General features: G+C 34.7%; 1 protein-coding gene across 1 annotated transcript in view; it reads left to right on the top strand.

Annotated features, from left to right (window-relative positions):
* Positions 1–14,116, top strand: part of LOC107602961 (phosphofurin acidic cluster sorting protein 2) — a 45,797-nt gene extending 31,681 nt beyond the window's left edge. Inside the window, exons 13-25 of the mRNA XM_016295609.1 lie at positions 1,322–1,454; positions 1,560–1,664; positions 2,450–2,556; positions 2,674–2,828; positions 2,920–3,030; positions 3,574–3,685; positions 4,159–4,191; positions 7,115–7,157; positions 7,247–7,289; positions 8,249–8,375; positions 8,452–8,678; positions 11,460–11,573; positions 12,935–14,116. Coding sequence (XP_016151095.1) covers positions 1,322–1,454; positions 1,560–1,664; positions 2,450–2,556; positions 2,674–2,828; positions 2,920–3,030; positions 3,574–3,685; positions 4,159–4,191; positions 7,115–7,157; positions 7,247–7,289; positions 8,249–8,375; positions 8,452–8,678; positions 11,460–11,573; positions 12,935–13,053 — 1,429 coding nt within the window. The 3' untranslated portion in view covers positions 13,054–14,116. The remainder of the gene's footprint in view (positions 1–1,321; positions 1,455–1,559; positions 1,665–2,449; positions 2,557–2,673; positions 2,829–2,919; positions 3,031–3,573; positions 3,686–4,158; positions 4,192–7,114; positions 7,158–7,246; positions 7,290–8,248; positions 8,376–8,451; positions 8,679–11,459; positions 11,574–12,934) is intronic.
* The last annotated feature ends 361 nt before the right edge of the window (positions 14,117–14,477 follow it).

Raw genomic sequence — 14,477 nt, 5'->3', positions numbered from 1 at the left:
ATATATATACATTTATTTTTAACCAGTTTTCCCCAATTAGGAGGACGTATAAGCTAGGTTAGAAACATAAACACTTCAGTTTAATCACTCCTGAGCTAACTCTCTCTCTTTCTCTGTTCAGATGGATCCTGATAAAATAAGGGCTGTAGGTGGAAAGTTTCAGATGGATAATGAATCTGATAATGTTTCAATGGTACATCCTTCACTAATATAAGATATTCACTGAATATCAGATCAAGACTTACATGTGTGTTTTGAGATAGGCTCTGGCAGACGCTCTAAAGCTGAATCACAGCTAATGAATCACCCAATCTGAATCAACATGTGGTGTGGTGGCAGCAGTGCAAAACAATGTCATTTTGTACCAGTGTCAAACTCGGATTAGGAAAATATCAAAAATTATATACCTTTTCTGCCAATATACCTTATTTGACACTAAGTTTCTTGTTTCTTTTGTGGCCCTTTCTTGTCTCAAAGCTTGTGGATATGAGGGTGTTAAGACAAATTTCTGTGTATCAGTTTAAGCTGTTTATATATAAATTATACACACATATATTATAAAAACATAAATACTGTATTATTCATTCATTTATTGAAAAACTTGGTTATTTTACCCAGCCTTAAGGCTGTATTACATTGTATAATGTGTAACGTATCTTTGGGCTTTAGGGTCATCCTGAGGTTGTGACCCCTACCACTGAACTGGAGATGATGGACAACATGGACACTTTTATGGAGAGATTGCCTCCTACTGGCCGGATGACCAAAACAGAGTCACTTATCATTCCATCCAACCGGTGAGGATACATAAACCCTTTATTACTGTGGTTAGATGAAGAGAGTATAATATACTGTATCTTACCTGTTAAAGATTACTGTCAAGGTGTCGTACATTTTCTTTTTCTTTTTTAAAGGGGTCATAGGATGCTACATGCACTTTTACAAGTTGTTTGAACTGAAATGTGTGTTGGCAGTGTGTGTACACAACCACCCTAAAATGATAAAAATCTATCCAGTATTTTTTTTTTGATCTGGTTAAATGTTTTCCCCTTTCTCAAATTGAGCCCCTCCCACGATAGTTTGATTGACAGTGGCGTTTCAGCAAAGGATGTTTTTTACACTACCATTGAGAAATTTAACCAAACTATGTTACAGACTTTTCATTAAGACCCTAAAGAATCATATCAACTTGTGGAAAATGGGCATCCTATGATCCCTTTACACAAAGATCCCTCTGGTGTGTGTTTTTGTCCACCCTGTTTAGTGTTTTTGTTTTTAAAAACCTTCTGCAATATGAACAACTTTCTCTCTTCATCTGAAGGGTGGAGCCAAAGTTGGCAGGGCGACGGGGGCGGAGCACATCACTTAAAGAGAGACAGACCAGTCGACCGCCCAATGAGAGAGCCAACAGTCTGGACAATGAGCGTTTGCTTGACACACGCTGCCACCTACAGGTCAGATAGAGCCTCTCTGCACACAACAAATACTCCAGTTACTAAACAGAAGCAGCAGTTTAGCCGCAACTAATTTTGGTCTCTGTTTGGTTTGTGTCCGATTAGATTCCACGCAAAACGGTTTATGACCAGCTGAACCACATCCTGGTGTCAGACAGCCATCTTCCCGACAGTATCATCCTCATTAACACCTCTGACTGGCAGGGCCAGGTATGATTGACAGCTGTCAACACAACATGACGGTTTCTGTGATGGCACATATTGCGAATGATCAGCTGTTGATATAAAGCTTACATATTGTACATTTTGCTATCATTTTATATAGATTTTTATTTTTAAAGGCAAAGCATAATACAGTTATTTATGCTGCGAATTCTACAAAAACACACAAATAGTTTTTTTTTGTCTTTCATAGTGACCAAAACTGAAAAATACAAAAAATAATCTGTATAAAAAATACAGTAAAAATATATATATTTGCAATTAAAAAAATTATTTTTTCATATATTTTCAAATGTAATTGATTAATGGCAAAGCTGAATTTTCAGCATCATTACTCCAGTCTTCAGTGTCACATGATCCTTCAGAAATCATTCTAATATGCTGATTTACTGCTCAAGAAACATTTCTTATTATTATCAATGATGAAAACTGGTGCTGCTTAATATTTTTTGTGCAAATTGTGATTGTGGAAACTTTTTTGATTTAATGGAAGGTCCTCATTTATTTGAAATGGAATTAACAATGTAAAACTCTACTGTCACTTTTGATCAATTTAATGCATCCTTACAAAATAAAAGCATTCATTTCGACCCTATAATTTTGAATGGTTGTGTATATTTTAATAACCATGACTAAATTAATTTACTAAATGAAATACTTGAATGAAAATTGTAAATCATAAATATGTTTCATAAGCATTTGGAATAATAAGCCTGCCATCAGTACAAAAACAGACTGACTTATGTAACCCTTTTCCTGTCTTTTTGTCTCAGTATGTATCTGAGGTGTTACAGAATCACGGTCTTCCTGTTGTGTGTACGTGCACCACAGCTGATATACAGGCTGCGTTCAGCACCATCATCTCTCGCATACAGAGATTGTGAGTCAGATGCTTCATTTCTTCTTCATACTTCTGCCATTTGGTTTTTTTGCCATTAGGTTTTTTTAGGATAGTGACACACTATGTACTTATTTCTCCTTTTCTCTTTCTCTCTAGTTGTAACAGTAATTCAGTCACACCGTCTCCTGTGCGGATTGGAGTAGCAGGAGCTCAGCATTACCTGTCTGTTGTTTTGCGTTTGTTTGTGGATCACCTGACATATAAAACCCCCGACTGGCTCGGATACCTGCGATTCCTTATCATCCCTCTTGGTAAGTGCAGGAGTCATGGAAAATAATGAGCAGTCACTGGCCAATAAAACATTACCAGAAGAGCTAAAAAACAAACCTTGTGTGTGTGTAGGGGTTCATCCAGTGGCTAAATATCTGGCCAGTATAGACTACAGATATAACAACCTGTTCCAGGACTCAGCATGGAGAGATCTTTTTCACAAACCAGAAGCACCAACATCAGGTAACCTTCTCTGATATACTTATTCACTCTTCATTCTGTCCATCTGCAAATGTAAACAAATAAAATATGTACTTTCATATAATATATAATTATTTATTAATATTATAATGATATATAATTAGAAATGATTAAATAATAAATTTAATTAAATATATTATATAAAAATAATTATATATATAATATATAATTAATTATATATATTATATATATATAATTATATATATATATATATATTCTTTTTAGAGGATGTAATTCTTAAATAGAGTAAATCATATAAATATACATTTATGTATATTTTTTAATCTATTATATATGTAAATTAATTTTTATTTTCTTTTTATATCAAATAAATAATTCATAATATCAAATATATTAAAATTAGCATTTTTTCCTATATAGTGTAATATACAGTGTTTTTCTTCTTAATGATGTTATTTTTAAATATATTGAAAGTGTATATACATTTACATGCACGTACACATTTTTATAAATGTATAAAAAAATATCAACATTTTCTCTTTATTCTCTGTCAACCTTCTCCAGCAGTTCAGGACAGTCCAGATGTGGTTTCCAGGGTAACACAGTACATGTTGGGAGCAAACGGAGCTCATCAGCTGCCCATAGCAGAGGCCATGCTTACCTATAAGCAGAAAAGGTGATACACCATGCACAGAGCAGCCCAGATCCATATTTTTATAAAAGAGTTAAACCTTTCAGAGGAGGCAACATAAATGTTTTGTGCAGAACACACTGAATATGAAATATCAGTGTGATTGTAACATGGTACCACTCTATAATAAAATGTATTCAAAGACTATGACTATCCACAATTGTATTTGGCTAAATACAATTAAAATAATACAAATAATCTCTTGATATTAAAGTGCTTTGAATATGTGTTATTAGAGGCTGGGTTCATTTTCAGATGCTTTGAAGATGCAGATATCTGGTTTTCACTCAAAAACGCACTCGATCCATTTTGTTCGTTTTTTCAGATATTTGCATCTTTTTCATGAGCATCCTCCACCTTAAAGTCATGTTTGGACAGAAAGCATGTGAATGTCACTGTTTCTCATCTATGTCTGTAAATAACATACTTTATTTCTCTTTTCCTTGCCCTCTCTGAAGGAAAAAGAGCTTTCATTTTGATTTTGCTGTAAGGTATTGTGGTCCTCCTGCCTGTGCTGATACCGTAGCCAATCAGATACATATCACCTTCCTTTCTCTCGCTCGCTCTTCTCCTGCAGTATTGAGGGGAATTATAGCTGAGCAGAGAGATTCTGTTGAAACTCTAGAGATTCCATCCACACTTTACGATTTGTGGTTTATTCAGGGTGAAAACAGTTCAGTGGGCTTCCTTTCCAGTAGCTGCCATATCAAGCATTGCAGTTTCTCCCTTTTATTTCTTCTCCACCTTCTGATGATTTTGGAAATAGCCATTAAATTGTGTACTAAAGGCTGTGGTGTGGAAAGAATCTGAAGGTTTTATTGGATCTCTTGCTGCTCTGGGTATGAATATTACCTCCATCATCCTCTGCACACCTCTGATGTCCTTCAGCAGAGCACACAATGTACCAGAGCCTTTTCAGTTTAAGCTTCTTATAACATTCAAAACCTAAATGTTAATTATACACAGTTTTTAAGTTTCAGGCCATTTTTGTTCTGTGACACATCCTTCTTTATTCCTTGATTACTAGACTAAAACATTAAAAAAATTGAATAAAATAAATTTCTCAATTATACTTTGAAATGTATTACAGGTTGATTTAATATAATTTGTTATATTTATATGGGGAAAATAACCAAATTGAAATACATTATCATTTACTTTTTTATGTTGACACTGTTTTTGGGAACTTTATTATTAAGAAATATATGTACAGTGCTGTTCAAAAGTTTGGGATCAGTTTCTTGTGCTCATATTCCAAAAAATATTAAGCAGCACAACAGTTTCACCACTGATAATGAATCAGCATATTAGAATGATTTCTGAAGGATCATGTGACACTGAAGAGTGGAGTAATGATGCTGAAAATTCAGCTTTACATTACAGGAATAAATTATATTTTAAAGTATATTAAAATAGGAAACCAGTATTAAAAATTGCAATAATATTTCACAATATTACAGTTTTTTTCTGTATTTTTGATCAAATAAACACAGCCTTGATGAGCATAAGAGGCTCCATTAAAAAATATTCAAAATCTTACTGATTTCAAACTTTTGAACAGTAGTGTATATGCTATTGTAATGTTGGTATGTAACTCTGGCATGTAAGGGAAATTTGTGGGTCTTGAGAATTTCTGTGTCCTGGAGGATATTTTCAGTTTGAATAGAAAATCAAGGATGCAAATGATTTCAAATGCTTGCACATTCATGAAAAGGCAGAAAAAAGGTGAGCAGACTTTATGATGGAGGTAAAATGATTTCTTCATTTTCTGTCTTAGCTTCATGTTCATTTTTCTCCCCTCTAGTGATCTCGCTCTCTCTCTCTCATAAGAGTAAAAAGCCTAAACTACACAACACTCACACACTCACAGTCTTGATTCTCCGAGCAGGTGCTTGAAGTATTGCTGCTGATATTGGCTGAATTCTCAGTTATTGGTTTCATCAGCATCTCTATATTCTCTGGTTTGCAGAGCAATAGACCTTCTGTTACGCCTTTCACTGAGAGCAACTTCTATTTTGGCTCAAATGCACTCTGTGAACTCCCTCTATTTGGGCTTGTGCTGTGTTGTTTTTGGGGTGGTTTGTTGGCACAGATTATTTATTCTTTCTGTTTTCTTATAATTTGCTTCTGGTTTTGGGTTTTGCTCTTCTCAGAGATGGTTTAACAGAACATGAGATTTCAGTCTGAATGTAAATCTGTTGGTTGTATTGCAAAATTAGTGTTATACAGTGTATATACAGTGGGTACGGAAAGTATTCAGACCCCCTTAAATTTTTCACTCTTTGTTATATTGCAGCCATTTGCTAAAATCATTTAAGTTAATTTTTTTTCCTCATTAATGTACACACAGCACCCCATATTGACAGAAAAACACAGAATTGTTGACATTTATGCAGATTTATTAAAAAAGAAAAACTGAAATAACACATGGTCCTAAGTATTCAGACCCTTTGCTCAGTATTTAGTAGAAGCAACCTTTTGATCTAATACAGCCATGAGTCTTATTGGGAAAGATGCAACAAGTTTTTCACACCTGAATTTGGGGATCCTCTGCCATTCCTCCAAGTTGCAGATCCTCTCCAGTTCTGTCAGGTTGGATGGTAAACGTTGGTGGACAGCCATTTTTAGGTAGCAAAGGGTCTGAATATTTAGGACCATGTGATATTTCAGTTTTTCTTTTTTAATAAATCTGCAAAAATGTCAACAATTCTGTGTTTTTCTGTCAATATGGGGTGCTGTGTGTACATTAATGAGGAAAAAAAAATAACTTAAATGATTTTAGCAAATGGCTGCAATATAACAAAGAGTGAAAAATTTAAGGGGGTCTGAATACTTTCCGTACCCACTGTATATTTAAAATAATGCTTTCCCTTAAAAACTAATTTCATGATTTTATTTTGGAATATAATGTACAAGTAAGCATAACCATTTTAACATTGTTATTGTTGCTAGATCTATAATCTCTGCATTAGACCATCTCTGGTTCAAGTAGCTTGAATCTGAGCAATGATTGGCTGAGAATGCTTCTTTCTTTTAGTTTTTTCAGGGCGGGTGGGGCAGTGGCATAACGGCAGCAGTCGATTAGAATTATGCTGGCATGACTTGCTTTACAGCGTTTCTTTGTAGCATGTCTCAGACATGCTTTATTACTGGATGACACAAAATAGTCAGTTGTATTTAACTGAAAGTTAGGAAGAACTTGAAGTTAAAGGACGCTCAGTTGGAGGGGCAAAGAGTGAATGAACCAGACAAAATTGGACAAAATCAGTCTTAGATGCCTTTTCTCCTTCGAGATCACAATGCTATTCTAAACTTAAGGGGGGTTTTGGTAGATATAGTGTGCAGCTTAATTGGGTTAATTTACCAGTCAGTAAACCATGTGTTCAAAGTCCTCTTTCTTTTTCCCTCTCACAGTCCTGATGAAGACTCATGTCAGAAATTCATTCCTTTTATTGGGGTATGTGTCCATTTACAATGATGTTTTTATAGTTTGAAATGTTTTATTGTATTTGGCACAAAGTTTATTTGTTTTCAAACTGTCTTCAGGTGGTGAAAGTGGGGATTGTTGAACAAACGTCTGCCACGTCTGGTTAGTTATACTGTCAATATATTATATATTAAATATGGCTGTCAACTGTTAACTCGTATAAAATATGACAAAATAATAGTAAAAAAAAAGATTACATATGTGTTTTTTGGCTTGAGGAGGAAAACACAGATTAACTTTATTCAGAGGCCCAAACTGAGTAAAAGTATGCGATTTCTTGCAGTTGGTTGCTGATATGTATATGGCCAAAAAGTAAGATAAGAACTTCTGATAGCTTATAACACAAATCAGTGAGATCTTTATAACAGTATAGAAGCTTACTAGCTGTACACAGAATGAATATACATATCAGTTGTCATTCTACATCTCCCAATAATGTCTCCGTTGGATGAGATTTATAAATGCTTAGTTTTATGAGCAAAGATCCATACTGTAGTTTTTTATTGTCAGGAGCAAAACATAATGCAGTGCAATATAGTCTTGACTGAGAGAGACAAATAAATGTTCCTCAAAAGCCTGATGTATCAATTTTGATGCACTTTATCATGATTTTTCTAAAAAAAAAAAAAAAAAGTATGGATAATCAAATAAACCAGAGTTGCTTCAGTCTAGTAAAATTATCATATTGAAATATTACTAACAATATTTAAAAAAAAATATTCCTAGGTTTAGTTTATTAAAACGAGTAAAGATTTCACAGAAAAAAACACAGGTACCACAACCTGAAAGTTGGATGTTTTTACAATTATACTAAAAGGCCTTTTTATTTGCTAGAAAAAAATAAACTATCAGATTTCAGTGCGTATCAAATATGATACAGTAGACTTTATAGGGTTAAATAGTGCAATGAATTATAAAAATGCATGAAAAAAATTCTAATAGCCCTTATGTGAAATATAACCAGTTGTGAACCTAAAATATTTGTTATATTATTTTTATTTATAAATGTTATATTTAAGGCGGTGTATTAATGTTTTGTGCATGTGACTGTGTGTTTGTAGGCGATTCAGATGATGCTGCTCCTGTAGGATTGTTTCTTCTCTCGTCTACTCCTCCTGCACAGATCTCACCATTACTGAAAGAAGCATCACCAACGCCTCCTTCTTCTCCTTCTGTGCACATGTCCAGGTACAAACACACACAGCGCTAGATGTCTGAGATCTCTGTAGTCTTCTGTTTTCTCACCTTGTCTTTGTGGCTGCAGTTCTCCTGGAGGAGGTCAGGGGGAGCTGATGGGTCTTCAGGTTGATTACTGGATTGCTCCTTCAGAGAGGAAGAAAGAAGTGGAGAAGAGAGACTCCTCTGCCAAAAACACGCTCAAGTGCACCTTCCGCTCGCTGCAGGTTAGCCGCCTCCCACTGGGCGGAGCAGAGACGACACATCAGCCAACCATGTCTATGAATGTTGTCACCAAAGAGAAGAATAAGAAGGGTAAGACACAGAAACACAATACTTACAGTAACTCATTCAGTGACAGTCAGTTTATAAAATGTACTGTGTTGTTGAATAAGCATCAAACACTCTGTCTCTGTGTTCAGTGATGTTTCTGCCAAAAAAGACCAAGGATAAGGAAGCAAAGGGTCTGAATATTTAGGACCATGTGATATTTCAGTTTTTCTTTTTTAATAAATCTGCAAAAATGTCAACAATTCTGTGTTTTTCTGTCAATATGGGGTGCTGTGTGTACATTAATGAGGAAAAAAAAATAACTTAAATGATTTTAGCAAATGGCTGCAATATAACAAAGAGTGAAAAATTTAAGGGGGTCTGAATACTTTCCGTACCCACTGTATATTTAAAATAATGCTTTCCCTTAAAAACTAATTTCATGATTTTATTTTGGAATATAATGTACAAGTAAGCATAACCATTTTAACATTGTTATTGTTGCTAGATCTATAATCTCTGCATTAGACCATCTCTGGTTCAAGTAGCTTGAATCTGAGCAATGATTGGCTGAGAATGCTTCTTTCTTTTAGTTTTTTCAGGGCGGGTGGGGCAGTGGCATAACGGCAGCAGTCGATTAGAATTATGCTGGCATGACTTGCTTTACAGCGTTTCTTTGTAGCATGTCTCAGACATGCTTTATTACTGGATGACACAAAATAGTCAGTTGTATTTAACTGAAAGTTAGGAAGAACTTGAAGTTAAAGGACGCTCAGTTGGAGGGGCAAAGAGTGAATGAACCAGACAAAATTGGACAAAATCAGTCTTAGATGCCTTTTCTCCTTCGAGATCACTCTAAACTTCTAAACTTAAGGGGGGTTTTGGTAGATATAGTGTGCAGCTTAATTGGGTTAATTTACCAGTCAGTAAACCAAAGTCCTCTAGTCCTCTTTCTTTTTCCCTCTCACAGTCCTGATGAAGACTCATGTCAGAAATTCATTCCTTTTATTGGGGTATGTGTCCATTTACAATGATGTTTTTATAGTTTGAAATGTTTTATTGTATTTGGCACAAAGTTTATTTGTTTTCAAACTGTCTTCAGGTGGTGAAAGTGGGGATTGTTGAACAAACGTCTGCCACGTCTGGTTAGTTATACTGTCAATATATTATATATTAAATATGGCTGTCAACTGTTAACTCGTATAAAATATGACAAAATAATAGTAAAAAAAAAGATTACATATGTGTTTTTTGGCTTGAGGAGGAAAACACAGATTAACTTTATTCAGAGGCCCAAACTGAGTAAAAGTATGCGATTTCTTGCAGTTGGTTGCTGATATGTATATGGCCAAAAAGTAAGATAAGAACTTCTGATAGCTTATAACACAAATCAGTGAGATCTTTATAACAGTATAGAAGCTTACTAGCTGTACACAGAATGAATATACATATCAGTTGTCATTCTACATCTCCCAATAATGTCTTCGTTGGATGATATTTAAATGCTTAGTTTTATGAGCAAAGATCCATACTGTAGTTTTTTATTGTCAGGAGCAAAACATAATGCAGTGCAATATAGTCTTGACTGAGAGAGACAAATAAATGTTCCTCAAAAGCCTGATGTATCAATTTTGATGCACTTTATCATGATTTTTCTAAAAAAATATGTCTTCGTTGGATGATATTTAAATGCTTAGTTTTATGAGCAAAGATCCATACTGTAGTTTTTTATTGTCAGGAGCAAAACATAATGCAGTGCAATATAGTCTTGACTGAGAGAGACAAATAAATGTTCCTCAAAAGCCTGATGTATCAATTTTGATGCACTTTATCATGATTTTTCTAAAAAAAAAAAAAAAAAGTATGGATAATCAAATAAACCAGAGTTGCTTCAGTCTAGTAAAATTATCATATTGAAATATTACTAACAATATTTAAAAAAAAATATTCCTAGGTTTAGTTTATTAAAACGAGTAAAGATTTCACAGAAAAAAACACAGGTACCACAACCTGAAAGTTGGATGTTTTTACAATTATACTAAAAGGCCTTTTTATTTGCTAGAAAAAAATAAACTATCAGATTTCAGTGCGTATCAAATATGATACAGTAGACTTTATAGGGTTAAATAGTGCAATGAATTATAAAAATGCATGAAAAAAATTCTAATAGCCCTTATGTGAAATATAACCAGTTGTGAACCTAAAATATTTGTTATATTATTTTTATTTATAAATGTTATATTTAAGGCGGTGTATTAATGTTTTGTGCATGTGACTGTGTGTTTGTAGGCGATTCAGATGATGCTGCTCCTGTAGGATTGTTTCTTCTCTCGTCTACTCCTCCTGCACAGATCTCACCATTACTGAAAGAAGCATCACCAACGCCTCCTTCTTCTCCTTCTGTGCACATGTCCAGGTACAAACACACACAGCGCTAGATGTCTGAGATCTCTGTAGTCTTCTGTTTTCTCACCTTGTCTTTGTGGCTGCAGTTCTCCTGGAGGAGGTCAGGGGGAGCTGATGGGTCTTCAGGTTGATTACTGGATTGCTCCTTCAGAGAGGAAGAAAGAAGTGGAGAAGAGAGACTCCTCTGCCAAAAACACGCTCAAGTGCACCTTCCGCTCGCTGCAGGTTAGCCGCCTCCCACTGGGCGGAGCAGAGACGACACATCAGCCAACCATGTCTATGAATGTTGTCACCAAAGAGAAGAATAAGAAGGGTAAGACACAGAAACACAATACTTACAGTAACTCATTCAGTGACAGTCAGTTTATAAAATGTACTGTGTTGTTGAATAAGCATCAAACACTCTGTCTCTGTGTTCAGTGATGTTTCTGCCAAAAAAGACCAAGGATAAGGAGGCGGAGTCTAAGAGTCAGGTGATAGAGGGCATAAGTCGACTCATCTGCACGGCCAAACACCAGCAGACTATGCTGAAAGGTGATCAGCCAATCAGAATTCTTCAAAGTAATCGCTACAATTTACAATACAGTCAGTAAACCTCGCTTAGGGGGGTCATAAACTTCCTGCAAGCTGCAAAAGTGGAACATTTCAGTGTAAACTCTTTTCTGAACCTGCTACAATGTATTTTCAGCCTTTCAATTTCAGCCTACAGTTAAAAATATATTTATAACGCAAACCACCAGCTCACAAACCTTGACTAACAATACATACATACATTTCACATAAAAAATTGCACCACCAGTTAAATTTAATATGAATTTAATAATAATTATAATTATTATAATTACGTTTAAATGTTTTTTTATTTAAAGCTGCAGTTCGTAAGTTTTGCCTCTTTGTCGCCATCTCTGTTTGAAAACCTGGAATTGCAGCTGTGTGCGGAATTATCTTCCTTGCATGGGTTGTGCTCCGGCACGGCTCCAGCGCGGATTAATCTAATGTTCTGAAGAGTATGTGTGTGTGGCAGTCAGTCACCGCACCAGTGTGGATATTTACTGTACTTCGCAATCACAGATTCTAGCCTACGTCTTGGAATATGAACCAAATAAGAATTTTCACTGTATATTGCCATCTGAAGTAAGTAACAAGTCTGCCATGTTTATTCTGTCCAACTGAGAAAAAAAAGCATTACCATAAATCTCGCTACCATTGGTGATTTAATCTAAAGATCAGTTAGCTCATATCACATTAAACCGTTCAAATTATTATTATTGTTATACTTTATTCTCAAATGATTAATGTTAACAACATCAGCATTGGTGATTATGAGTAGTGGTATTAGTGTGTAGATTTAAATTTCTGCACAGTCTAATTTTCAATTGTCAAACCATTAAAATTTCATATTAAGAAATTCTTTTAACCCAAAAAGCAAATTATGCTCCCTTCGAACTGGTTTTCTTTAAAATACAATATTGTGTAATCCCAGGCGGCCACCTGCAGGATCCTCTATATATATATATATATATATATATATATATATACTGTATATAGAGCTTCTAATCAGCATTTTAGATTGATTTCTTAAGGATCATGTGACACTGAAGGCTGGAGTAATAATGCTGAAAATACATAAATATTGTAATAATATTTCACAATATTACTTGTCTACTGTATTTACTGAATGTACTGAAGGTCTCTTAGGCTCACCAAAGCTGCATTTATTTGATCAAAAATACTTACAAAATCCTACCAACCTCAAACTTTTGAACAGTGCTATATATTATACATACATCTCTTTATAATTTAGGTATCGATGATGTATAATTTTATATTTGTGGAGTTCAGGAAAACATGGTTAAAGACTAAAGACATGCATGTTTTTTGCTTCCTCCCTACAGTGTTGATAGATGGAGTAGAATGGAACGATGTGAAGTTTTTCCAGCTTGCGGCTCAGTGGTCATCTCACGTCAAACACTTCCCGCTTGCCATCTTCGGACCCTCCAAAGGGCCTTACTGAACTACAGCCTCACATCGTCACTCCTCTACGCTACGGCTGCCTTTACACTCAGTGCTGCCTGATGTTTTTATTTTAAATATCTGCTTTCTCACAGTTTGTGTCTTGTGTTTTTTTATTTCAGTGACATTCGATTGTTCTTTTATGAAAGACTTGATGCAGTCTTAGCAACAGGGCATATTTTTTTGGACTACGTATGTTAAAACCCTCCAGTGTTTATAGAGAAATGACTAATGAACTGAATCTTTAAAACTGATCTAATTCTGTAACTAGTGAGTTTTTCGGGTGGTTTTGTGTCATTCTGCAAAGCTGTATCCACACACTTCAGCAGCCAGCACACTTGTGGGAGAACAAACCAGCAAAAAGGGGAGAAAGGAACTGTGCTTTTGTTATATTAAAAGGACAAAATCTGGAATGGATTTTGCTTCGGATGGATTTTCCAGATGGCTTGGCTTTATCCTGAAGACAGCTAAAGCGTTTTCTCCATCTCTCTCGCTCTATAACCTCAGCGAGGTCAGATAGTCTCTCGAAGGTTTATTGTGTGTTTGTGTTGCAGTCTCCACCTTGTCATATGTGATTTACTTTGTAGATTTGTGTGTGTGAGAGAATGTATTCACTGAAGGTACTGAACGCTAAAGCACTTTTAAAACATTACTAGATTGTGTTTTTGTTATATAATGCTTCCTGTGGTGCACAGCGCTGTTCACTCCAGCTAAAAACTGCAGCAAAGCTTTGTGGGAACTTTGGAGACAGACACTGGACTGAGTGTCTGTGTCTACATTAGATGGACCAGTGTAAAACCTGTGTGCTGCACTCTTTAAAATCTTTTTTTAATGTAAATGTTTCCTAGAATGAAATGTACGTTGTGCTTGTTTGAGGATGTTTTCTTGTGAGATGTCCAGTTTCCCCCAGATGCTGTAATGGATTTAGAATAATGTGCCTAAAACATGGAGAATTTTTAGAGCAGCGATGTCCAGGTCATACTTAACCCCAAAATCGAAAGAAAAGAAGTTAATATTTTGTTACAAGGGAAATACAGCATATTTTTAGGACATGTTATTTATATATTTTTGTTTTTGCATTATGACATTTTAATGATAATTTAAAATATTTACACAGCATGGTAATATTTGTTGTACTACCTTTGTTTGTTTAAAAAAAAAAAAGAACAATATATTTATACGTTTATTAATCTTGGTTAATTTCCATATACATTTTTTTTATTATTTTAAGTTGCATAATTTAACATTAATGTATTATGAATTACCAGTGAATAACAATATGATTATAAATTAACATTAACCTAGATTAATAAACATTAAAAAAATATTGTTCATGAGACCAAATGCATTAACTAACATTAACAAATTGAACCTTATTGGTAAGTGTTGGAAAAAATCTAATGAGAATGACCTTTGAGAATACTG

The sequence above is a fragment of the Sinocyclocheilus grahami genome, unplaced genomic scaffold, assembly GCF_001515645.1.
Source record: "Sinocyclocheilus grahami isolate Dianchi unplaced genomic scaffold, SAMN03320097.WGS_v1.1 scaffold338.1, whole genome shotgun sequence".
NCBI lineage: Eukaryota > Metazoa > Chordata > Actinopteri > Cypriniformes > Cyprinidae > Sinocyclocheilus > Sinocyclocheilus grahami.
The sequence above is the reverse complement of the archived record's forward strand: the minus strand, read 5'-3'. Positions and strand labels throughout refer to the sequence as shown.